Genomic DNA, 26,172 nt, shown 5'->3' with positions numbered 1-26,172 from the left:
CGCCAGTGCTGTGAAGAGCTGCTGTGAGAAAACCACCCAGCAGGTATGAGACCCTAGAAATATGATATACAACAACATAAATGCAACAATAGCTGGAGAGGCAAAGCAAAAAGTTCTTCAGAAGAAACCCAATCCTCTTTCTATGCCCTAGGAACCTCACTGCACAGGCTCTGGCATTCAGCTTTCTCAGTAAGGGAACAGAGAAAATGTGTATCTCATGACTATAGCACAGAAGGTAACGCTGCTTATCAGAAAACCCCCAAACCAAACCCTGTCTTGCACACTGGGCAGTTCCACCCCACACCAGGGAAGACAAGTCAGGTGCATGGCATCCTTCCCCTGCCAGCCAAGGTTTTGTCCCCAGGCCCCACAGTTCTGTCAATCCCTAGAAAACACCTCTAGTTTTAGCCCTGCATTCACCTGAACCTCAGCACTACTTGTGCCAACAGCAAGGTAGTCTCCATCTTTAATCAATGACGCAGAGGAAATGTAAACATCTGGATGCTCCATCTGCAGCAGGGGGATAATCTCCCTAGTAGCGTGATTCCACAGATAAACAGTGTCGTCCAGAGCCACTGCCAGGAAGTTCTGGGAGCTCCAGTCTGTGAGATTCAGATCTACAATTTGAAAGAGCAATGCAGGTCACGCCATGCTTGGCTAGAGAGCCCTGCCCTTCACCTGTGCTGATGCAGCAGGCGTGGGTGCACATGTGCACACACACACGTACAGGTGAGGGGCAGCCTTCTGAGTGTCACTGTGCCCAGCTGCTGGGGCCAGGTACCCTGCTCCAAGGCACCTACACAGTGCCCTAGACCACTGTGCCTGTAAGGCAACACAGGGACACTCCAGAAGTGGTCTGTGCTAGCCTGGGTACACAAAATAATACAGACAGCCCAGTCACACTGTCCTAGGAACACCAATCCAATGCAGAATGTTCTGGATGCCCAGCACTCAACCCTGCAGCCTACTTACAGTAGTCGTTGAACATCTCTGGTGCATCCAAGACCCGTTCTGGCTTTGAGGGAATATATCTGCTCTTCTTCCTGCTGGATCCAGGTGCCATTTTCTGACTGTAGAGCACTTTCAGGTTATTCTGATAGTCTGTGTGCAGGGGAACAGGTTTGTTAACCTGATTTCATTTCCTCCCAGCTGAGTGCTGCTCACCCAACTAGGAATCCCTTGGAGTGAAAATAAAGTCCTAAGAGAAACACTCACAAGCCTGCAGTGCACTAAAATCACTGGGTGCTTCCCCATGACCAGATGACACAGCAGGAGGCCCAGGGACCAGATCGTGGCTGCCTCGCCGTGGTAGCGTTGGTGCTGGATCCACTCTGGTGGGCTGTAGGACAGGGTTCCTGTGGAACACAGACAGAGATCAGCAGGGGGATGCTGCTGCTCCCAGAGCCTGGCCCCAGCATCCCTGGGCATGTGGGGGCTGCCCCAGAGGCACATGGGGTGAGCGCTGCCCTCTCGCCAGCACCTGGGACTTGTGCACAAACTCGGGGCTGGAAAAGAAGCCACTGGTCCTGGAAGAGGGTAGAAGAGACCCTAGGAAGGCCCAACCATGACACACAGAGGAAAAACCCACCCAGTAGTGGAGAAAACCCACTCTCCTCCCCACCTGCATGGCCCCCTAAAATGTTAATAAGCCAAGGCAAACAAGGAGAGCGGAGCAGTCCAGCCCTTCCTCGCCTGCACACCAAACCATCTGGGGCATGGGGTCAGACTCCCATCTCTGCTACCCCCATGGGGGTTTGTGTCGGGCTGGCTGCCCCAGCTCCAGCCCCAGCCCAGGCCACAGTGGGTGCTGAAGGCTGTCAGCAGGGCTGGGAGCTGGCCGCCCTCACATCCCACCCGGAACAACTGGGCTCCAGCATCAATCCCGTCCCGGCTGCAATAGGGGGAAGCCCCAGTGCTGCACCCAGGCTGGGCCACGAGATGCCCAGGAGCATCCCCTGCGAGGGCTCACCTGTAAACTGGGTGTAGGCTGTGTCTTGGAGGAAGGCATCACAGCCAAAGTCAATCAGTTTCAGCTGCCCACTGGCCAGGTCGAGCAGAATGTTCTCGGGCTTGATGTCCCGGTGCAGGACCCCGCAGCTGGTGCAGTGCCGCACGGCCTCCAGCACCTGGCGGAACAGCCCCCGCGCTTCCTCCTCTGGCAGGAACCCCCGCTCCGCCAGGAAACCCGGGAGCTCCTGGCACCGCTCCCGACGCTCCAGCACCAGCAGGAAGCTGTCGGGGAGCTCAAGCCACTCCAGGAGCTGAATGACACCGCCACAGCCACGGGACACCTTGGCCAGCAGCACGATCTCCAGCGGGGCGCTGGTGCCGTCGGGCTGCGGGAGGAGCGCGGTGCCGTCAGTGGGGCCGAGGCCGTGCCGGGGCTCTGGGAGCCCTCAGCCAGCCCGGGATGCTCTGCACACCCCGCTCACCCCACGCCCGCTCTCCCCGCAGGGCTCCCGGCGGCTCCCACCCTGCCGGACCCCGGCTCCTCGCCGCCCGGCACGGCCCGGCTGTTGCTGCTGGCCCCTCTTGAAATAAACAAGGCCAGGAGACTTCTTCTCCTTCTTAATACCTTCATTCAAAGTGATCAGCTCAGGATTGGGCAGCTCGGCGGGGCTGCAGTCTCCCGTTCTCTCTCCCAGGGCGACCCACAAGAGGAGGATATGCGCTGCTTTGTCCACTAGGAGTAGAGCTGGGGATAAGGTCCTCGTGGGAGCGTTTAGGGCATGATGATCCCTTCGTTGTTACTTTTCCCGGCCCCGTCCGCTCAGTCTCCATGCCGGGGACGACTCCAAAGGTCAGGGCGAGAGGGACTCCGAAGGTGTTCCTCTGCAGGCTCAGCACTCGGCTCCCCACGTCCAGACATCACTCCAGTCTCTCAACTCTTAGGTGGCTCGTTGTTTTTGGGGTTCTTCCTGCACGTTTGGAGTAGGGGTCCCACACAGCATGCTGGTCCTTAGAATTATTTTGCATATCTCTCCCCTCCAAAGTCTTTTCTCCTCACTGTTCGGGAGGTACTGCACCCTTTACTGCTGAGAGAAGAGTTATTAACTCGCCCCAGCCAGGGCTTTTACCGATACAAAGACAACTATTAACCACAACAACCCGTAATTACCATAACACAGGCAGCAGCCCAGCAGTAGTGGTAACCTTTTTCTCACAGAAAAAAATCAACTGAATTTTTGTTCATAACACCTCTCACTCACCAGCTCGCCCCAGTGCCGGATGCGATCCCGCGGCACGCGTTTGATGGCCACCTGCGAGCGACGGAGAGCAGCGGGCTGAGCTCGCCACCCGTCCCGCCGCGCCCCGACCTTCTCCTCCTCCTCCCTCCTCCTCCGCCCCCTCCTCCCGCGCCCGCCGCCGGCCCCGCCGCTCACCGGGGCACCGTCCGAGAGCCGCGTGGCCGCGAAGACGCTGCCGAAGCCGCCGCGCCCCAGCAGCGATCCCAGCCGGTGCCGCTCCTGCAGGGCCTCCTGCGCCGTCCCTGCGGGCGGGACGCGGCTGTCAGCGCTCGGCCCGGGGCCAGCAACGGCCCCCGAGCGCCCCTCACCCGCCCCGGGCCCGGCATCCCCACCCGCCCCGGGCCCCGGCGGCTTGGGGCTGGAGGCCGCGCTGCCGAGCGGCAGAGCTCGGGCCGGGGAAGCCGCAGCGGAGGCGGCGGGAGCGGCCGCGCCGCCTGTGTCCTCCGCGGGCCGCGGGAGGAGCCGGGGCCGCAGTCGGGAGTGGAGCCTGCGTCGGGTCCGGGGCCGGGCTCGGGCCAGGCGGAGCCGAAGGGCGGCGATGCCGCCCCGGCCCCAGGCACTGATGCCCGCCCACCAGCGCCACCGCCAGTACGGCCAGAGCCGAGCGGAGGCGAGACCGCGACGGGGCAGCCCCGCCCAGGGCCGGGGGCGGGCCGGGGACATGGCCCAGCCCGGCAGGGGAGAGGGAGGCGGGGAGAGGAGAGGGACGCTGGGAAACGGACACCGAGAGAAGGGTGCCCGACAGCGGGAAAGGGAGAGAGAAGAGTGAGAGTGAGAATGAGAATGAGAATGAGAATGAGAATGAGAATGAGTGTGTGTGGCTTATGGTATTTTAGAGCACCTAAAAATCCCTAAGTCACTGATCTTAGAGGTGAGGTGCATCTGGAATTACTGGGATGCAACATGGAAAAGGGGAGCATAGAAATAAATAGAGGAAAACATCTTGGATTGTTTCTTTCATTTTCATTTCACTTCTGGAAAGCTGTTTCAGTTTTCCAGAAATATTCTCCTGTCTGCTCTTCCCAAAAATCTCTCATGGAGAATAAGGTCAAGCTTCTGTCACAAGATTTGCCACCAGGAAAAATTGTGCCACTGGTGCAATTTTCATTGTGACAGTTTGTGCTGGTTTAGGGCAAATTTTGGGAGGAAATCTCCAAAAGGAATCCATCTAGAAAGCAAGTTCAAGCAGCCCCTACCCCTACTAGTTCAGGAAAAGACTTCCCTCGAGAAAAGTAAAAAAAAAAAACAGTTTATTAAACAAGTAAAGTATTCACAAGCATGTAAAATGAATAATATTAAATAAAACCTCTGACAGTGCTGAAGAGATGGCAAATTCAGAAAGTCCTTTTTGTGGGTTGTAGTTGATTCACTTGGTCTCTCCTGAGTCCCTCTGGTGCTGGAATGCAGCGTCCCAGAGCTCGGTGGGCCACAGGTGTGTGCTGATGGTGTTTGTCTGGGTTTTCAGTCCAGAGCAGGTCTAAACCAGGCCTGGCAGTGGCACAGCAGGCAGTCTGCTTCATTGTGAACCACTACAGAGCTACATGCCAATCTGGTTTAAGTAGTGTGGTATTATTAAGAGCTCCTTTTCTGCATGAGACACAAAAAGGAGATGCCAAATGATCTTCATGCAAGCATGCAGTAAAGAACTGCTCCTGCTATCCTAATGAAGCGTTTGCTTTGGCAATTACACTCTTCCCATTCATCTTTTGATGCAGACACCTCAGGTTTTCCCCCATACCCCTGCAAGGCTGGCAGTCGCTGTTTCCCATTTCCTGTTCTTCCCTAGAGATGGTGCAGTGGCTGCTTTGAAACAAAAAAGCCCTGGGATCTGGACAGCTTGAAGGAGCATGAAATGCTAATTAAGTGCTCATGTTGGTAATACCCAGGTCTGCACTGCCCAGTGCTCTGCAGCAGCAGCAGCAGGACCATGCATCATTCCTGTTGGTGGATGTTCATGTTTCTGGTGTTTAAGAGCAATGACTTTGAGGAGGGACAAAAATGCCCCTCTTCAAACAGTGGCTGCGCAAGGAGATGTGAAGTTTCACTGCCTTTTCTAGGATATTTTAGAAAGATCTAAGAGAATATTGTGGCATGGAGCAGGTCCCTAATTTTGTCTTCAGAGGAATCCCCAAAGGGCACATTCACTCTGCTGCTGATGGCAACACCATAAGCTCATGGACCAGTTTTCCCTGCAACGTGCCACCCTGCCTGGGCTTTACTAGGCTGGGACTAGACCCAGAGCTAAGCAAACACATGCAGCCAGGTGACATTGTGTAACATCAGAAGCTGGCAACCATGAGGACTTTGCTGTCAGAAGGTTACAGCTTGCACTGGGCCCAGAAGTGTTTTTCCCTAAGGCAAAGCAAATTGAAATGTGAAGTTTCAAAGTTTCAAATGACTATGAAAGGAAACTGCAGAATAATTTCTGGAAGGGCAGCACTGTCAATGATCATGCAGCCCACCAAGAGCTGGAGCTGAATCCAGAATTGCTTCTTCCAGCTGTGCAGGAATTCATTCCACTGGCAAGCACTGGTCCATGGGAACAAATGATCCCCTAGCTCTGGGCTGAATGGCGCCCAGGCTGCAGTGCAGATTGGAGGAGACCTTGTCACTTGTTATTGGCCTCGCAGTGCACTCATCCTTCTGCAAACAAGGGGCAAACAACACAGCTGCACTGCTGTCCTGGGTAAATATACATACAGGTGACTTTCCCAAAGCCGTGCATCTTTTCCCAGTGAAATACATGATCTCTTCTTACCTATGGAATTGTGATTGAAGACACCTGTGAGCCAGATCTGTGGGAGATTGCAAAGGAGCAAAGCTTTGGGATTTGGGCACACTTCTCTTGGTTTCTTTGCTCAGGCCTTTGGTGAGCACAGAACACACCTAGGTAGAAAACCTTTGACTAGACAGGATCTTTTGGATCCATTGTCCCCCAAACAGGTCAATGTATGGCCCTGTTCCAATGACAAGTTGAAAACAGCAGCACAAATGACACAAAGAAACCATGGCCAAAGAGGAAGAGGAGAGGCCCAATGAGGAAAGGATGTGGTGAGACACTGGCACATTGACTGAGCTGCGTCCCATAATCTCTAGGCTAGCAGGTCCTGGTCTCACATTCTCCTCTTGGTTTATTTAAATGTTATTTATTTTTTACTTTTTTTTCATCATCAAAATAAAATATATACAATTAAAAGTATGTCATCAAATTTTAAAGATACAATCAAAACACAGTAATTCAATCTACATCTAAAGATCAGAACATATGTACATCTGTAACTATCAAGCCTAATGCATCAATCCTATTCTTCAAACACTCTCCATACAGGCGGCAGCTTCTTCCTGAGCTTGGAGGAAAGAGAGCTCTTCTGGATGGGAGGTGAGGACTTTGTGGGTGAGGGAACATTGGAAGTGTCCAGAGAAAACTTCTCGGTAAGACTGTAACCAGTCAGATCTGCAAAATGGAGACACAAAGTTTAACGGAGGCCACCATGCAAACCTAAAGCATCTGAAGCTCCATATTTCCTGGGACACATTTCCTGGAAATGTCTAAACAGCTGCACAGGGAAACATGCTCCTGCTGGCAGACACTGAGGCAGGCCAGGGCAAAACCCTGAGCCACTTGCCCAGAGCTGGCACAGGCACAGCCTGGCCCCTGGGCTGCCCTGGGACAGCAGGAAGCCCAGAGCCCTGTGCTCTCCAGGAATGGCTCAGCTGCACATGCACCCTCCTGCTCCTCTGCCTGCCCCACAGCTCAGCAGCCCTGCAGCTCCAGGGGCACTGGCAGCAGCACAGCTCAGTGCAGGGGCACATGCAGGGCACAGCTGTTCCCTGGCAATGTGCACAGCCTCTCTGGGCTGCCACAAGACCCTTCCTGCCAGCAGAGATTGGCCCAGCTCCCCCCTCACCTCTGTGTGAGGCTGAGCCATGATTGCCTTCACCCTGTCCTCCATCTGGAGCTGCTCCAGGCCCCCCATGCCATGACTAGGAATGGCAATGGAGAGAGCAGGGGCAGATGAACACCCTTCCTTAGGATTTCGTCATTTTTGGCACAGCTCAAAAGGCAAACCCAGAGGCATCCAACTCAGCGCTTCCTCAGCTTTCTGGAGAACATCTTGCCTTCACCAGCCCAACATTCTGGAGAGGTTTTCCCGCACATGTGGAGGCTTGCTGGCAGCACATTTCTTCAGCTGGGTGCCCATCACCTTGCAGAGGGCAGAGGCGAGCTTGGTGGCCACGGTGAGGACGTTGGCGCTCCGCACAGGCAGCGCCTTGTTCTCCAGGCAGGACCAGAGCACGGGCAGGGCGTCGCGCTGGACGACTTCAGGGCTCCTGGCATGAACCCCCTGCACAAGCACTGCCGGGACAGAGACACAGCTCCTTACCCACCAGCCTCACTGCAAACAAGGATCTACCTCTGCTTCTGCTTCTTGCCAGCCTCTCTGGCCAAGAGCAGCAAAATAGCACCCAGAGCCCCTTGATCCAGAAACGGGCAAAGCAGCTGATCATCCTGGAAACAGAACCACCCACCCCTCAGCACTAATTGCTCCAACCAGAGCCTTGTCCCTGTGGCAGACTTCCTACCTTTACTAAATTATGTCACAATCTCTGTATGAACAATGAATGAAATGTCCAATTGCCTTTGATTTCCATTAAGAAGTTGTCTAAACCCACTCTGAAGATTTGGAAATGTACCATAGAGAGGAAATGGAGAGATTTCTAATAAAAGGGATGATTCCATTTTTGTAACTTTTATGTCAAGTGCCAAATGTCTAATCTGGCTCTTCCCTGTGCTCAGTGGCACACAGCAAAGGGCAGGATTAGAACTCACCTCAAAACTCCAGCCCACCAGAGATGGCTGCGGCCTGACAGCTGGATGAGAAACATCAGTGACCAGCTGGTGTCTTTGGCAGAATGCTTTTGGGGCTTCCAGCAAAGAGCTGTTTCAAACCTCAGGGCATCTCTAGAGAATTACCCAGATCCCATTGCCTTGGCATTTGGGCATCTCCACATTTTAATGCCACTTCCTCTCCCAATGTTAATTGCATTTTTTCTTATATGTCCACTGAAATAGGGGCATAGAGAAAGAAAAATGCTACACAGGGGACTGAAATGTAACCAAAACACGAGTGTTTTCTCACTTTCAGAGATTTCCCCTGAAATCTCTCTGCCCATTTTCTGAACTGAACTGTATCAAACACGGACAAATGTTTACTAGCAACAGGCTCCTTGCAACAGTCAGATTTGGCTAAGAGATGAAAACCTGAAATGCTCTGGAGACCATTCTTATTTTCTGATCAGACAAAATGTTATTTAGCAGCAATTTAATATTCTGTGGCGGAAGAGACTTCATTTTCTCTATGCTGTTAATCCACCAGCAGTCATCAACATTGAAAGAGCTCCTGCAAGTACCCAAAACCAATTCTGCTAAGCAGGAAAGGGTTATGGTACCCATTTTAAAATGGGAATTCATTTGAATTTAAATGCAATTAAAGACATCAGTGACTACTGAATGTGAGGAACAGCTGTCCGGTCCTGCTAAATCTCAGAGAGAACATCTGCTTTTTCTAAAGTAGTCCTAATTTATGGTTAATTCCTTTATTTGAAAAAGAGATCAAAAGAAGTGCTAAACTAAATGCCCTATTGCTGGAGATCTACTTTATTCAAATACTCTTTAAAGGGCCTTTGACATTCCCAATCACTGAACATGCCCTTTTGAGATTCCTAATGAAGACACAAAGTGTATTAAACCTTGCATTCAAAGATGTTGGCATAATTAGCAGTGGATTTAGCCCCAGTTAAAGCAAGGCTATCAATCATCTTCTCTGCTATATATTGAGATTATCCTTTTTCCATTCCGTGGCTATTGCTGACACAGCAAGCTCCTCTGAGGAATCAATTATCAGCTGCATTTGTAGCATTTTGGACAGCGCTGACACAGGCAGACACTGTTTGCACACCCTGAAAGGCTCAGTCCAAGGCCCCTCTGACAGCACAGGCAGGGAGCCTCAGCACTCTGCTTCTGTCCCTGTGCCCCAGAGGCTGCCTTGCACTAAACCCGTGCCTCTGATACCTCTGTTGAGTTCTGGCCTAAGCTGTGACCCCCAGGCCCTGCACAGTTCAGCCTCAAAACTTTCCAAGAGAAAAACAAGAGTTCTGTGAGGACAAAACAAACTGATACCCTGAAACAGCATTGGCCACCATTTCCCCTCAAAGATCACAGATGCCCCTGAGCTCCCCAGAGAGGAGCCAGCTGGGGCATTTTTAGCCCTCCCTTTGCTGGAGGTGGTTCTGAGATGCCCCAGTGAGAGCTCAGCCCCAGGCCGAGCGCTGCCCCCATCTCAGGTGCTGCCCAGCTCTGCAGCAGCCAGGGAAAACCTGCCAAACCCACCTGCCTTGGCTCTGGGGCAGCAGGGACAAGCTCAGCACCTCCTGGTTTGGAGGAGCTGCTCTGCTGTCTGCTCACAGGCATTCCCTGTAAATGCTCCCTGGGAAGAGCTCTTGGCTCAGAAGGGGAGGCCATACCTGTGATACGCTCGGTGACATCCAGCAGGGCTTGGCCACTCAGGTGATTCCATTGGTAGCTGAGCTCTTTCAGCAGTGACACTTTATCTACAAGGGAAACACACGTTTCTGCTCACTTTTCTCAGGTCATAGGAGAAAGGGCAGGGCCAACCCCATTTTATAAAATCAAGCACATTTCTGCAGATGTTTGAATCCTATTCTTCTTTCCTTCCAGCATACTTGGCAGGGTTTTAAATTCCAAAAGATAAGCTCTCCATTCACATTTGTAAATCCAAACTTGTCTGCTGTAGCAGGAGCTGTGTTAAAACATTTCACATCAGGGACCTCGAGAGTTCAGTCACATGGAAGCAGTGAAAAGGTTTTGCACCCCATAGCAAAAAGGAAGAGCCCCATACTTGGGTCACAGAAAGGCACTGAGTCAGGCAGTTCCTGAGATCACAAAGCAGCTGGGGAGGAGAAAGTGGAAACTCCTCTTGAAGACCTGCCTCTTCAACACTCCTTTTTTCAGGCATATTCCACCAGTACGGAATTTTCAGAGCTGACATAAATGTGTGTGGCAAAGGAATTTGGACCAGCCCTTGTCTATGCAGTTAATTGCTGTGGCCACCTTGCCCCATGCAAAACAACATGTGGAACAAGGCATCACTGACAGCTGGGTTTATACCGGTTTGTTCTAAACAAATGAACTTGGTGAATCACAAGTTCCCCTTTGAAAATAGAAGAAAAGAAGAAAAGTGGAAAATAGGCAGCTAATGCCTCTAATGTAGAGCCTTGCAGGTGGCTGCTCTGCAGAAGCTCTGATGGGTCAGTGTCCCTTCATGCCAACAGCAAAGCTGTTCATTTGGGAAGTCAGACGGGGCCCAAGCAAACTCCAAACCCCCTTTGCCTCTGAACTGTAGCAGAGCTGTAGCCCAGGACTTGCTCTTCAGACAAGCAGCACAGAGCCAAGGGCTCCTGGGACTGTTGGGAAATGCTGATCCCATTCCAGCCTGTTGGGGATGGTGCATAAGGACTGCACCTGCACAGCCTCTGGTGGGTGTCAGCTGGAGTGTTCCACAGACAAGAGCAGCTGTCAAGGCACTCAGCACTCTCTTGTGCAGGAGAGACAGAGACGAAGCTGAGGAGAGTCCCTGCCAGGGCTCAGCCTGACCCAAATGAGCAATGGATTCTTCCAGTGCTTTCACAGCTGCCCCACGAACCCTGGGATCCTTTGAGTTCAGGTTCTTTGTTATTCCCTCCACCAAACCAATGATCACCGGGTTCAAGGCATCTTTCAGGGCTCCTGTGATTTCAGCCAGCACATCCAGCGCCCTCTGCTTCACTTCCTTGTGGCTGTCAGATATTCTCAGGACAAAATAGTCAAAAATCTGTGAAGAGAACCAGCAACGTGAAAGCTGGATTCAAATGTCCTTGTTTGAAGAGTGGCTGTAGCAGTCAGCAATGTCAAAGATGAAAGTGATCCTTTCTGTCAGGTCAGTACTCGCTTGCACAATTTCTCTGTTTTCCTGTGGGCAACTCACTGGAATGGTGGCACAACCTCATGCTGGTTGAAAGATTTTCTTCTGTCTTTAAGAGGTTTGGCTGGGGACAGAATAGTTCCTATGGTATTTCTCTCCATCTATAAATCATTAAATTAATTCAATTTATTAATGCTAAAGAGTACCTTTGCTTTGAATGGAAGCAGATGTTTACAATGCCTGGTTTTCTATACAGTTGCCTCAAGTACTGAGGGCAGTTATGATTTTACCATGGCTGGAGGAGATCTAAGTTTTCTTTTGTTTGTCTCAGAGGCAGTGTCTGGAGAAGTGCAGGGCTATGATCAACTCCTCCAGGATCCAGACCATTTCTCTAAGTAACAAGTGGACTTCTGAAATGTAATGTGCTGTACAGCTCTCATTAGAGCAGGTTCAGTCCCTTGACAGCCACATTATCAGGCACCTTTTCCTGGAAAAAGGGAAAAAGCAGCTACTGGGAGGAGAAGGCAGAGATGAGTCCTTAGCTGTTTTCTTCCTTTTCCAAAGAGAAAAAAAGACCCCCAAGAAGGGAGAGCACTGTCTTTACCAAGAGGAATAGGAACAAGGATGGAAATGAGGAGCCAGAGCTGTGCCTGTGTAAGACAAGATGGAGTATATAGAAGTATTCTTAGAAAAAGCAACTGGGTTTAAACCAACCCAGCCTGATACTTCTCTTCCCTATGCAAACCTATTTTTGGTCTAGAGAACAATTGCCATGCTTTCAGGGGCTGGATTCCCTTCACTTCACCCAGCTGGGAGTAGGAGAGAGCAGCAGTTACACCAGCAGAAAATTCTGCCATCATCTGATGAACAGCATCAATAGGCACCCGCCAGACAAATACAGCTGGACTGAAATAACTTGTCCTGAAGCCTGGACCTGAATTAAATTTTTTCTGGGTAAGAGGGACCAGAGTGTCCCAGACAGCCAGGACGGAGTGCCAAGACACACTGAATTAACTTTGCTGCTACAGGCTTAGGAAAGGAGCTAAAGGAAAGGAGCAGTGAAGATACCCTACATACTTGGGCAATGTTAGTGGAGATGAGCTGGGGCTGGTTTTGCACAGGTCTAGGAGGACTTCCACTCCTTCCATCCTTGTCTGAAACCCCTTGGCTTCCAGGAGATGGTAAAGCTTCTGGAGCAGCTCCGTTTCTTCCACAGCTGGAGGTGACGTGACCTGGGCTTTTGCACAGTGTAGGAGGTGTCCATCAGAGGGAGATTACACCCTGGAAAATAAAACCAAATGAGGACCTGGTGGTGATAATTATCGTAGCATGGCATCCCCATCAAGGAAATAATTAGCATTGACTCCGTGATTCCAGAAGGCTGATCAATCACTTTATTATACTATGCTATGCTATGCTATGCTGTGCTGAAACTCATTGCCCTTAGAGATAGTCTGATAGAGACAGACCAGATTGGTCAATTGAATCCAAACACCATCACCAGTGGCCAATTACGAAATTACCCTTTGGTAAACAAATCTCCATACCACATTCCACATGTTCACAACAACGGGTGCAGCAAGTGAAGATAAGAATTGTTTCTCACTCTTTTCTCTGATCTTCTAAAATCCTTCCCCAGGACAACGCCTGGCAAAGTTGTGCCTGCTGCTCTCTATGGAGAGAGCTGCAGCCACAGACAATACCTTCAAATAATTGTGAGCAAAACATCTTGAGCAGCTTTCCTAATCCTGTGATTTCAAGCTGGAAAATCACGAGGCTCTGAAGAACAACGTGGACTTCATGTTAATCGTTATGGCAGACAATCTGCAAGTGACATTCTCCCCAGTGCTCACTCAGGAAAACCAAGGATGAGGTGCATCTGATCTATCTTCAGATGGCTGCCAGGGCACACAGGTCACATTGCTTTGTGGAGAAAGAGAGACACTACTGCCAAGTTTAAATGCCTCCTCATATGGGATGTGTGTTTCTTAGAATAAGGGAACTCATCACTCTGGAGAAGTGTTTCTACAACCAGGCATGACAATCTGCAAAAGTAGCTCAGATGCATCTGAAGAGATGAACAGGGCCATATTTGAAGGATTCAGAAGATCAGTAACAGAGATAAAAACAAAAGCCAGACATCCCAGAACTACGCTCACATTTCATTTGCTTCCCTGGAGACTAGATGCACAGCTTCACTGGGAACAGAGAGACTAGATGCACACCCCACTGGGAACAATTCTCCTGATCAACCTGCCTCTTCCATGAGCACAGGAAGATGGTAGCTATGCTACTGAGGCATGTGGTCACTTTCCTGCCACTGCTGAGCAGGACAGAGCTAAATAAATCCCCTCTGCTGTCAGAGGAGAACAGGTACAAGCAGCTCTGCAACAGCCATGAAGAGACAGCAAGGAGCAAATTCCTGTCTTAAATGCTGATTGCAGCACAGAGGGAAATAAACCAAACATGCTGTCCATCAAGCAAATTACATGAAGGACAGGAATATCAAGGCAAAAAAGTCCACATTCAGACACCTGTTGACTGAAGTTGTTCAGGAATTGTCTTGCTACTTACTACTCAAACTTGGTACTGTTTGAGGGAAAGAAAACCCTGATTCAGCCAGGCCAAACCTCACAGATGAGAACTGCATCTTTATGGAATGGCATCTTGCTTCCAGACTGAGATTTCTCATCAAAACATCCATCTGAAAACAACTCCACTCAGATTAAAAAAAAGCCCTATTTTATAGGAACCTGAGTAAATATATGTATGGCAGTAAAAGATCTCTGTATTGTATAAGTGACCCTGCCCTGATTCTAGTTATTGTAAATGGGCTGCAGCTGTGATGCCCTTAATTGGGCAGCAGCTGTAGCCCGTGGAGGTAGCTGGGATAAAAGGAGGTGAGGCATTCAGGGAGGGCTGCAGAGGAGCCCTGGCTGAGGAGCAACAACAACACTGCTGTGAGAAAACCCCCCAGAAGGTATGAGACTCTGGAAATATGATACACAGCAATATGATTACAACACTGTTTGAATTTACTTGTCCCAAGTCAGGCAGCAGGAACTTGGCCCTCTCCCAGCCTCCACAACACTGCCCTTGCCACTGCACTGGATCGTCTGAGCTGCAGCCAATGAGTGTCTTTTTGTCTCTCCATTTTTGTGGAAACCCCTCCAGAGAAGTTGTGTTCAGCACAATGCACAAGTAGACATTTTTTATCCTAGAGCATTTGTAGGGAAAGGAAACAATCTGTGGCATTGGTCATCTCTGCCAGAAAGTTTTTCCTGAGGAAGAGACATGTAAAGCTTGCCATGTGCTTTGTCACATCTGACAAAAGTGCTCAGTACCATTTGCTAGCAGACAATGTGGCCTGGGGCTCCTTTGAGGCATCGTTCCTCTCCTTCACCGGCTCCTTGACAGATGGGCCTTCAGCCTTCTGGTTTTCCATCCCCGACAAAGACATAGAGAAATCCCATCAATCTTTAGAATATAAAACAGGAAATTCCCTGTTGAAAACACAAGTTAGAACCAGGATCACTGCTACCAAGGCTTAGGGAAACATTTCCTAACTTACAGATGGAAACAGACCAGAGATTCAGTGATGCCAAGTCTTTGTATTCCATAGCCCAAGGCAGGTTATGGGTGCTGCCAGACTGACAGCAGTCTAAAATCCCAAATTTCTTAGTCTTGAGCATAAATGGGAATAATGCAAATAGGTAGGCAACAAGTGTTTGTAAAGGAATCAACGGAAAAAATTGGACTCTTTTGGGGGTTGGCCCATTGTGTTAGAAGTTGATTTGGTTCAACACTCACTCTCCTTGCTCCTGCACAAAGGCAGGCTCCCTTCTGTAATGTCGATAACAAAATATAAAATCCTGCCCCAAACAAACAAAGGATTTTTCACTCGATGCTGCTGAATTCACCAAGCTTCTTCCAGCCCCACAGGGCTGGACAGCAGGGCAGTATTCCCAAAAGACAGACAGTCAGTCATTGTAGTAACTAGGATTGACTTGGACATCTTTTGTAAATTTGGGAATTTTCTTGGCACTACTACTTCCAGTGTCCTTTGCAAAGACTCTTGTATCTTCAGAAGCACAATTCTCACTTAATTGCTTTACAGGGGGCAGAGTAGGGAGAGCATGGTGGGGGCTTACACTTAAATGTAAATCCATTTTCTCCTCTTTCCCTTTCCTCTTTGTGACCAATATTGAAAATATTCAAAACCCCACTTTTCCCTAATAATATCAGTTCCTTTGTGGTCTGCAGATGAACAGGCTGAGGATTAACAGCTCATTCCCAGGAGCAAAATGATTCAGCAGAACAGGAATGAGCTAAAGACAGATTTGGTATCTTTGATTTCATACTAGCAGAGGCAATACTTGCACAAAGGAGACATTTCTCCTGCCAAGCACTTGCTTTCTTCTGAGTTCTTTTCAGAATATCTTCCAGGTCACGGGGGGAAAAGAGATTGTTCCAAAAGCATTTTAAATTGTTGATGATTGAGCAACATCTTCACCATCTCCTGTCCATAATGCCTAAGGAAGGAAGGCAGGAAGGAAGGAAAGAAGCAAAACAAAAGTGAACAAACAAAGGAAGAGTGTTAACAGAAGAGGCTGATGCCTTAAACTCATCAGGTGCAATCCCTGCACGAGAAGGCATGACCTACTCAGCAAAGAGGGAGATTTACCTCACTTGACACTGCACAGTGCTGTCAGCTGAACACAAGAGGCAAAAGGAGAATATGGGGCAACAGAAAAACACCATTTCACTCTGAAACTGGGGCTGTGCTTCTGTGGCATCAAAGGATCCCAGGGAACAAGCAAAACTCATCTGCTTTGTTGTCAGAGACTATTAGCAGTGTCTTGCTGCCATTGCACAATAATTTGCCTTTCTTTAACTGGCAGGGAAGCCAGGACAAAACACCTCATGCATCCTATTGATTATTCTATACTATGGGTATGCACAGGGACAGCTAGTTGTTCTGGTGTTCTTGGCAGCTATTCATGGGAATTGAATCACCAAAGGAAGGGGATTTTGGTGGTTTGGGTTGATTTTGCCACTAGGAAACCACGGTTTTATTCAAGACGAAATGTGGAGTTCACTGAGCCGCAGATAACAGCATTGTAGAAATCTGCAGAACAGGTTTAGAAAGACTGAATATGTTGGTTAAAGAGCCCTGAAATATTTCTAGGATAGTCTGAAGCTAATGAGAAATGGATGTTTGGGATCCTTCAGTGATGAACATTAGCCAACACTTGGGCTTTGTGTTGTGCACCTGAGGCTAAACAAAAGTGTTGGACTGGCTGATCTGAGATCTTTTGATCTCAGTAAAGAATCCTTCAAGGCACAGGAAAAAGTTGGCAATGCTCCTTTTTTCTGGCCAACCTCAGGTTTCCCAGTACAGACATTTGCCCAGGCAGCCCAGAGCAGTGGTCACAGTGCCAAGGCTGACAGAGCTCAAGAAGAGTTTGGACAATGCTCTCAAGCACATGGAGTGACTCTTGGGGTGTCCTGCACATGGCCAGGAGATGGACTCGATGACCCTGATGGGTCCCTTCCAACTCAGCATATTCCATGATTCTATGACCTTTATTCACACGATGAGGTAACTTCATATTCCCTTTAGTTTCCACTCTTGTGTGGTTTCATCTTTACAGCCAGACACAAAGCGGTTTTCCGTTTTGGGAGGTGAAATGAAGATCATTACCTTGTGTCCTTGTGGCAGTCCTGAGCAAGCTTCCCTGCCACGTGTGGCAGCCTCTCAGCCCTGGGTGTGCCTGCGAGCTGGGTGACTCCAATTCTCTCCATCAGGGACAGGAGGAGTTGGGCCGCACACTCGCGCACCGGGGCGGGGCGGCTGCTGGGGAGGAGAGAGCAAACCCTGGGCACAGGGACAAGGAGCAGCAGCAGCGCCGGCCTTGGCCAGAGCTGCTCCCTGCCCTTGCTGGGGGAAGGAGCCTGGGCTGTCCCTGCACCTTCAGACCCCTGCAGAAGGTTCTGTCCTCAGGGAAACACAAAGGTAGCATTGCACACAAGGCCTGCCTGCACGGAAGAGGGAGAATTCAGTCTCCCTGCACTGTCTGATACTCAATTTCTTTCACGGTATTTACTCTGAGAAAGATTAATAAAATAGATGACACATGAATAATTTAGAAATTAAGAACAATTGATGCTGACCCATCAGAGGTCACTCACTACACAGAGCTGCAGCCGGACTGAGGCTCTTTCCAGCCATTTATCCCCAAATCTGCAGAACTTTGGAAAACAACAAACGCAGGGAAAACACGTTGTGGGCCGTGAAGTTGCAGAATATCTAGCAATGCAGCCTGTTTCTTCTGTGAGGCTTGGCAATGGATCCATCTGAATGTTTCACCCTATTCCAAAGCTGAGGAAAGGGTGGCAGGCAGTTTAGCCAGGCTGTCCTGTTCTAGAGAGTGTCTCTTGGGAACTATCAGGCCCAGAACCAACATTTAAGGCAGCATTTGCTTCAACTGTCCCATGGCAGTCAGCCTGTGAAGGTGCCTGTAAAGTGATTCATCATCTCCAGGCTAACATGAAACATCAGTTGGAATAGAAAGTAGAGCTCTAAGGCCAGGACAGTCATACAAGGCTCCTTTGGCAGGAGCTGCACCTGCTGTGCAGGCTGTGCCACACCCAGCAGATTGTCCCCCATGTGCTCCATGCCCCAGCAAGGACCATCTTCATTTCTCAAGTTAATGGCATCATGAGGAGACATGGTTTTCCCAGGGCCTCTCTGGTTAGAGCTGTGAAATACCAAACACTGCTCACAGCTGCAATTGCAATTGTCCCTCTTCCCACAAAAGCACAAGGCTCTATCCTTGGCCTTTGCAGGCACTTTCACTTCCCCACTGATCACCACATCTAGGAAAATCTGACAGACTGGGAGACCTCCAGGAAGCAGCAGGAAGCTGAGTCAGAGGAGCTTTAGTTTGGACATCAGGAAAAAGGGTTTTTCACCCAGAGGGTGGCTGGGCACTGGAACAGGCTCCCCAGGGCAGTGGTCACAGCACCAAGCCTGACAGGGTTGAAGGAGCATTTGGACAACAATCTCAGGCACTTGGTGTGACCCTTGGGCTGCTCTGGGCAAGGCCAGGAGCTGGACTTGATGGTCCTGATGGGCCCCTTCCAACTCCCCATATTCTGCAGTTCTGTGATTCTGAGAACCAATAGGCTGCAGGAGGGCAGAAATAGGTGACAAGAAGAAAGAAGTGAGGTTGGTTGGAGAATCAAGTCACTGAGTTCACAGGAGATGCAGGATACAGGACCCTTCCCTCCCACCATTCCCATTCTCTGTCTCATCCCTTCTCCGTCACACACACACAAAGGTGAAGAACATCACTAAAAGAAAAAGAACCTACTTGACTCCCATGTCCATGAAGGCAGTCATTGCTCGTGCAGGAGTCACATTCTCCACCATGATCCCCAGTGTCTGACTGGCTGCTTTCTGAACAAATTCTGGGGAGTTGGACACCATCTGGAGAAGGACCCGAGCAACCTCATCCACCTCAGAGTCCATGTCCTTCTTCAAGGTCACAAAGAGCTCTCCCAGAGTGACAATGGCAGAGCAGGACACCTTGGAATGGAGGTTGGTCACCTGGGGAAGCCATGAGGGGAAACATAGGAATCACCTTGGAAAGAAAACCAGTTGCCTTCAACAGAAGCCCCAGGAAATGACAACACATCCCACTGTGTCCAGAGGAACATACAAGTACAAGAAGAGCAGGAGAGCACAAGCACAGAAAGGCACTTACTCTGGCACCAATTTCTGGCCTGAGACCTTCTCACTGCAGGCCTAAAATAAAAATTTCATTCAGTGTTCTACTTAACCCTTCTAAAATGTCCACAGCTTTGATTTTAGGCCCTTTTACTAAAAAATTAAAGCAAGGGCTGCTTTCAAATCATAAAGGCACAAGTGATAAAGATAAAAGAGTCAGGTGCTCCTGTTCAAAAAACCAACACCAGCAGCTGAAGCACTCAGCCAGGAAACAGAAAACACAGGCTCAGGTCTACAGAATAATTTGCGGTGTTGAATTACAGCTTGGACAGAGACTGGGACTCTGGCAAATAACATCATTAGTGTCTCAATTTTTCATTTGCACATTGCATTATAAAGGCACCACACTCAAAGATGAGTGTCAGATACCCGACCTGCCAGTAAATACAGCTGCATGTACCCACAGATCCTACAGATAGCTGACAGACATTAGAAATCTCAGGTCTAAAACCAGAAATGAAGGCAGACCCTGAGCACACATGGAGATGAACAAGCACATACCTACTCTACACACCGTGTATGAAGTATGGGGGACAATTCAGAACAATGTTCTCACCTCGCTGGTGTTATGTTTGCCCAATTATCCCATCATTAAAAAGACCTAAACAATATTTAAAGTAGTAACAATTTTAATGAAATAATTAAGATGAAAAATATAAAATTGGATACAATATAATTTGATTAAAATAAGGGATAATTTGGTTCCAATAATAGCGCATAAGCAGGAGATATCGCGGGGTACAGAGTGCAGGTTTCAATGACCCTTGCCACTTCACGTACAAGCTTGCCAAGTGAAAATCACCCCTTATATGCCATGTGTCAATGCCATCTCCTCCCATTTTCGGTTCGTCACTTTTCTTTCTCCGCCTTCATTACCACCTTTACCACGCATGCGCCACCACTCGGTTTGGTGGTCGCACAAGTCTTTGGGGGTCGTCCCTGATGAAGGCCCTGTAGTCTTTTAATTCACCTTTGGGTTACACATGCGCACCAAGCCAATACAATGTAAGCCAAGACTAACGTATCACTACATCTACATATCAAAGCAATAAGTCCCTTATAATTAACATTTTCTTGGACCCAACCAGGTTCTTAGTCAGTTTTAGCAACTGTATCTTCAGTTTCTTTCCTGTGGTCCTTGAGAACATCTGCTGGGAAAAGGGGGGTGGAGCCCCTCCTTTCCCTCTCTTCTTTGGCATTACTATTTTTAACTTATTTTATTATTTCCAGATATTAGTTACTGTATCAATATTGATTGCTGTTTCAATTTTTATCAGCACGAATCATACCTATTTACCACACTGGTAACTGCCAAGCAAACCTCACCAAGTCTACAAAGCAGGACCTCTGAATGGGACCCAGCCAGGTGTTGGATGGTGAAGAGTCCCTTCTCCTTCAGCTCCCTGGAAGGCAGAAGATTGATTTTTCTCTCCACCAAGGCAGCACCCTCTGAAATGACCAGGCTGGCAGCTCAGTTGAACAATGGGAGGTGCTTTTCAAGGAGTGCTTAATGAAATCGTGGAACGCGTTGCCCCAGGATGCTGTGGCTGTCAAAAGCATTCACAAACCCAAGAGGCAAAGAGAGGGGTTTCAGAGTGGCCATTTGAGAAGATAGCCTTTCTGAAATCTCTGGCACATGAGGTCCCTCTGTCACTGCTTCCTAGGAGCTGTGAGACCGGGCCATGCTGCTGTTTGTTGTCACCTCCCTGTACCTGTCCCTGAGACACAGTGCCACTGGCTGTTATTGGGGCCTTTTCCTTCTTTGCCAGCCCCAGCAGGCATTCAGCAGGGAGAGTCTGCACTGGCTCTCTGAGCTGAGTTCCCACTCTATGATCTCGGCCTCTCTGTCACCCCATCCACTCCCCCTCACACATTCCCCAAAAAAGCAGCAGGATGTCTGCTGGGACCCCCTCAGCCTGCAGGAAGGCCAAGTGGGTCCTGGCCTCTCCTGACTCACAGCACAGCTTTCTTTCATCCCAGCATGGAAATATAAAAACTATATTGTCACATCACACAGAGGGCCAGGAGCTTTTTATTTTGGCTGCAAGTGTCCACAGGGCATTGGGGAAGAGGAGAAAAAGAGTGTTTTGCAGCAAGCAACCCGGCTGCTCAGGCAGGATGGTAGGAAAAGTGTCTGGAAGCTGCTTTTTAGGACTTTGGTTGTTCTGCTGAAGCTTCTGACAGAGCTGATGGGCAGATCCCAGAGCTGTGGAGAGTTCCTGGGAAATTTGTCCTTGGATATATCTACGAATGCTCTCCCAGCCATGAACTGCCATCTGTGTCCTGTCCATATGTTACTGCCTTGACTGTTGAGTGTCTGAGGTGCCTCTTGAGGCTGCTATGGACCTCTTTCACCAAGGAATGGGTTGTGACACCACATCCCTTTCTGCCTATGTTTGGGCACTGACAGAGCCTGGACCACTCTGGCTTGAGCTTGGGCTCTGGCCAAGCAAGATTGCAAATGAGAGCAGCTCATGGTCCTCAGCTCTTCCCTGCTGCTGGGACAGACAGACATGGCCATGGGGACAGAATGGAGCTGCCCCATCTGCCAGGTCACTAAGAAGGATGTGAATTTTTCTCTGCCCTGTCACCACCAGTTCTGCCTGGGCTGCATCCTGCAGTGGGCAAAGAGAAATCCAGCATGCCAACTCTGCAGAGGAATGATAGAAGCTGTCATGTTTTCTGAGTAGGATGAACAGGACTACATACAATGTGCCATCGGCTCCCCCAAACAATTGCTAGAGTCCAGCAGGGAGAGAGCCTGGCCCCCTTGCTGAAAGCAGCCCCCCAGACCCTGTGATGGCTGCTCCATCTTCCCCACAGGGAACACTGTCCCCAGCTGAGCAGGGGGCTGCAGGACCAGAGCCTGTGCATGGCCTCCTGCCCAAGGTGTGGGCCGAATTTTTCAAATAACAATGTCATCTACTGGACCCAAGATGGCCCTGGCTGCACCAGAAGCTGGAGGGAATATGCCAGCACCAGAGATGGCTGGTTAAGGAATTCATAGAGCAGCATCCTGCACGCCCTCTGTGCCTATGGTCAAGTTGCCAAAATCTTGGTGCCAGTACTGCAGCTTCTCCTCTGGAGCAGTCTGAATTGCTGCTAGCATAGCCCAGGGTAAAGAAGCAAAAAGGACCTTTGCTTAATCTCCACAGATGTTTTATTCAGCTGTGCAGGGAGATGTTCAGCTCCCAGCACCCACACACAGAGGGTCTCACTTTGTCTCCACGGGGCCTGGGGGCTGACCCTGATCTCGGGGCAGTACAAAGATAAGGGGGCCAATCAGGAATAGGGAAGGTGTGGCTCAGGAACACAGGAACAGACACAGGAACAGGGGAAGTAGCAAATGGGGTCTAACAGCTTTTTGAGGGAAGCTTCTTGTGTCTCCCTAGACTAGGGAATGCCCCCCCCAGGGTCTCCACAATTCCCCATGTTTTATATTATTAGCAAAGCTTCTCTGAAGGATCAACTGAATCAACACAAAATGACAAAAACAATCAAAAGCACTCATAAGACAATTGTTCAAAATGCAAACAATTCTGAGTTCCCAATGTGCCCACAGATTTCTTGGAGTGTCTTAGATCTGGAAGCAGGGATGCAGTGTTTTCTCAGCACAGTTTATCAGGAAACTGAGTCATACATACTGAACCTCTGGTCCATGGCCTCCTCACTGCCATCGTGCAGCAAGGAGGCCCAGAGGCTGCTGTGCTCTGGTCCTGTCAGGGATGAACACAGCGGCTCTGTAGCCAGTGCCAGCTCCAGCTCCAGCAGCTCACAAGAGGAGACTCCTTCCAGAAGCTCTGCTGGCTCCAGTGTGGCAGACCAACAGAGCCCACTGGAAGCCACCCTCCATTGCAGCCACCCCCAGCTGCGCCCATCATCACTGCAGAGCAGGAGCTGCCCCAGAGGAGCCGCGGCAAGAGCTCATGGCAGTAGCAGGTCCCTGTGCCCAGGGCAGAGCCACAGAACCTCTGCTCCTGCCTGGGACAGGGGCTGCTCACCCTGGTGTCCCACCAAGAGGAGGGATCCTGGGCCCCAGACTCTGCCCAGCCCTGCAAAAGGCCACCCCGCCAGCAGTGCCAGCAAGGTTCCTGCAGCCATTCAGTCAAATCAGAGGAAACAAATGTCTCTTCAGCTGACACAGTCTCTGCACACAGCTTTCTCCCCCTTCTCCTGGTGCCTCTCCCTGACTCCAGGAAGAGCTGCAGGAAATGCTGTGTGAGCCATGATGATGGAAGAGCTACTGATAAAAACACTGGGGTGATGCTTTCAGAGGAGTCATGAATGGAAGATTGACCAACCTTCCAGCCAATGGTATGCCAAAAGTTTCCATGCTTTAAATAATTGATTGTAATAAATTAGTTAAAAGAAAGATACAGAAACAAATTAAATCTCCCACAGCTTCTGGCTTTCCTCAGGCTCCATGGTCTATGTATTGCTAGACTTACTTCATTTAGGCAGAATATTAACTGCCCTGACTTGTTGGAGACTGACCACAAGGTCTCATCTGTGGTGAGCAGTCACTAAAATTAGCTCAGCAGAGGCATCTTCAGCTGTCCAAGTGTAGCAGAAATACATATTCTCTGCTTCATGACTGTGTGGCAACAGCTGCTGGTGTGGATGTGTCAGCGTTGCTTCATGGATTACTCCTGAGAAGGAATTGTGTGCACAGGCACAGTATGATGGCTTCGATCTCCTCTAATTACTTCAATGGGATGATGGCCAGAACTTTTAGGCAAAAAGCATCATGACAGAATAATTTTCAATATTCTCCAAACTACTCCTGTGGTTTTGATTTTCTTACTGATTAGGTTCAGTGTCTGGCTTCAAGAAATCAGTCCAGAAAGAACAGGCAAACCTCAGCTTGCAAGTTAGAGTGCAAGTCTTTAATCTGCCATTTTTGCAGCATGTACAAACAACTTTTCAACATATTTGCAAAAAAAATCTCTTAGTTCTTGCTATACCTATCCAGAATCTGACTCTCTCCTCGTTTTATTTTGATTTGAGATCCAAGCATGATTTTTTTCTGGACAGGAAAGTAAGACCCAGCTGCAAATACAGACTACAAGTGTGAATCTATACTGCAGGAACTGAGCTGTAGCTTGCAATTAAAGGCAAGAAGTGATGCCATGGTAAATGTGAACGTTTAGTGCTGACATAGGAGCCTTCTGCAATGCTCCACCAACCCATGGTTCACATTGCTACAAACTCTCTTTCCGGTGTTACAAAGTGTGTTTAAGAGCTGGCTGTAAGAAAAAAAAAAACAGCCAGAAAGTTAATTTTTGTTAATATGGTGAACAATGACTATCTAATAATTCTGAGCTCACAGAAGTGAGTATTCAGATTTCCACTTAGTACGTGCAGGCAGTTTTCATTTGAAATCAACAGGTTTATCCAAATCAAGTTATCCATAGGAATTAATTTGCTCTATGATCTACCTGAAAATGCCTCATTGTCTGGTAAGTTTAGTAGAAATTTGCAAAGTCAACAGTCCACAGATTTTCATTTCTTGTTTAGTGGCTATTCTGCAGGAAAGCTTTTACAGACTAATCAGTTTGGATGTAATTAAAATGCCAGTACATTTCATCTAGCCATCTTGGTATTAGAACAAAACCATATGACTGCACAGCCTTTTAAAATATATTTTCAAATAAATTTTCAAATCAACAGTCTGAGTAGGACTCAGAAAAAAAACTCTACCAAACTTCAACTCCATTGGAAGATTCCCTTGTCACCCTGTGAATCAATTCTACATTCAGAAGAATAAAAGTCCCCATTATGGTGGTTTTGGTATGATTAGGAACTGGGGAAGGGTCTTCTTCCCTCTCAACTCCATGCTGCAGTGCCTTTGGGATGTGGCCTGCTGGCCATTGTTTTTGCAGCCCTGGTGTTTCTCCATGAGGCAGAAAGTGCAATTGCATTTCCAGCCCAAAGCCCATGAGGAGTGGGGCGTGCAGAGCTGTGCCAGACCCAGGCCAGCAGCTGTGCCGCCAGAGGGTTTTGGTTCCTGCCCAGGGCAGCTGGTGCATCTCTGCCGTGAGTGCCTCCCCTTCCAGGTGCCCATGGACAGCAGGTGCAGGGTTCTGCACGGGGCATGGAACAGGGTGGGGATGTCTGCTGGCAACAGAGTGCAGCGGAGAGCAACCAGTCCAGGATGGTCCTGGAGTGTGTGACAGAGAACTCCTGACACAGCTGGTGACTGAGCCAGTGAGGGAAGGCACTGCTGGGCCTGCTGTTTGTGAGGAGAGAAGGGCTGCTGGGTGACAGCAGGGTTGGAGGCGGCCTTGGGCTCAATGATCACAAAATGCTTGTGTTTGATTCCCAGAGAAGGAACGAGAGATGTTGGGGAAGTGTTGACCTGCAACAAATTGTGAATTTGTTAAGCTTTAACAGGCAGCGCTCAGTCGTACCTTCCCTCACACCAGTGGTTAATGTGTGCAAGTGGATGTCTTAGCCTTGAGAATAAAGACAGTGGGCCTGCTGAGGAGGTAGCTGCAATGCATTCAAGGAGAAGGCGGCTCTTAACCATGGGAGGAGAATTTGAGGAACGGGATGTTCACCACATGACCACCAGAGACCCTCAAGAGACCCCTACTTTAAATGTCAGTAATTTTAGGGAAGTGATTTAAACATGTCAAATACTTTGTGAGAATGTTTAGCCTGTGAGTTTGAGCAAAGTAATGAATAAAAGTAATGAAAGTAATGTCTTAGTTCCATGGATACTAACACATGGGTGTGCATGTTTCAGGGAAGTGATTCCTCACACACCCAGCACTGAAATAAAGTAATGCCTCTTTTCTCACACTGAGCTGGCAGTGTGGATCGGCCCTGCTTGGAAACTTTCATTTTTGGTCATTCCTATTGAAGCATAAGGAATGGTTGAAATGAAATCTTTTCCAGCTGTTTCCCTTTGGTTTACCTGTTTGAGGGTTAAAATTCTGTGCTGCAGATGACCTGGGTGTGTGCAGAGCAGTGCAGCCCCAGAAACCCCTTGGCTTGCCCACAAGTTGTCATGCCTTGTTGCCAGGTGTGCCCAGCTGTGGCAGGAGAAGGAGCCCGCAGCGCAGTGGGCACCATGCCCTGCCCAGCCGGGGCTCTCTGGCACAGAGCAGCAGCAGCGCCAGCACCGTTCAGCCTGCTCCTGCCTTGG

The 26,172-nt window shown here is 49.3% G+C and overlaps 1 protein-coding gene across 1 annotated transcript in view; it reads right to left on the bottom strand.

Annotated features, from left to right (window-relative positions):
• Positions 1-26,172, bottom strand: part of LOC128942815 (NUAK family SNF1-like kinase 2) — a gene marked incomplete at its 5' end in the record, with an annotated part of 144,191 nt that overhangs the window by 16,206 nt on the left and 101,813 nt on the right. The window contains 4 exons of the mRNA XM_054285468.1: positions 1,273-1,355; positions 1,970-2,336; positions 3,210-3,260; positions 3,384-3,464. Of these exons, the coding sequence (XP_054141443.1) occupies positions 1,273-1,355; positions 1,970-2,336; positions 3,210-3,260; positions 3,384-3,464 (582 nt within the window). The remainder of the gene's footprint in view (positions 1-1,272; positions 1,356-1,969; positions 2,337-3,209; positions 3,261-3,383; positions 3,465-26,172) is intronic.

Source organism: Melozone crissalis, unplaced genomic scaffold (assembly GCF_028551555.1).
Source record: "Melozone crissalis strain CALT ecotype California unplaced genomic scaffold, PUWL_Pcris_2 ptg000043l_1, whole genome shotgun sequence".
In the NCBI taxonomy this organism is placed as follows: domain Eukaryota; kingdom Metazoa; phylum Chordata; class Aves; order Passeriformes; family Passerellidae; genus Melozone; species Melozone crissalis.
This window is presented reverse-complemented; position numbering and strand designations above follow the sequence as displayed.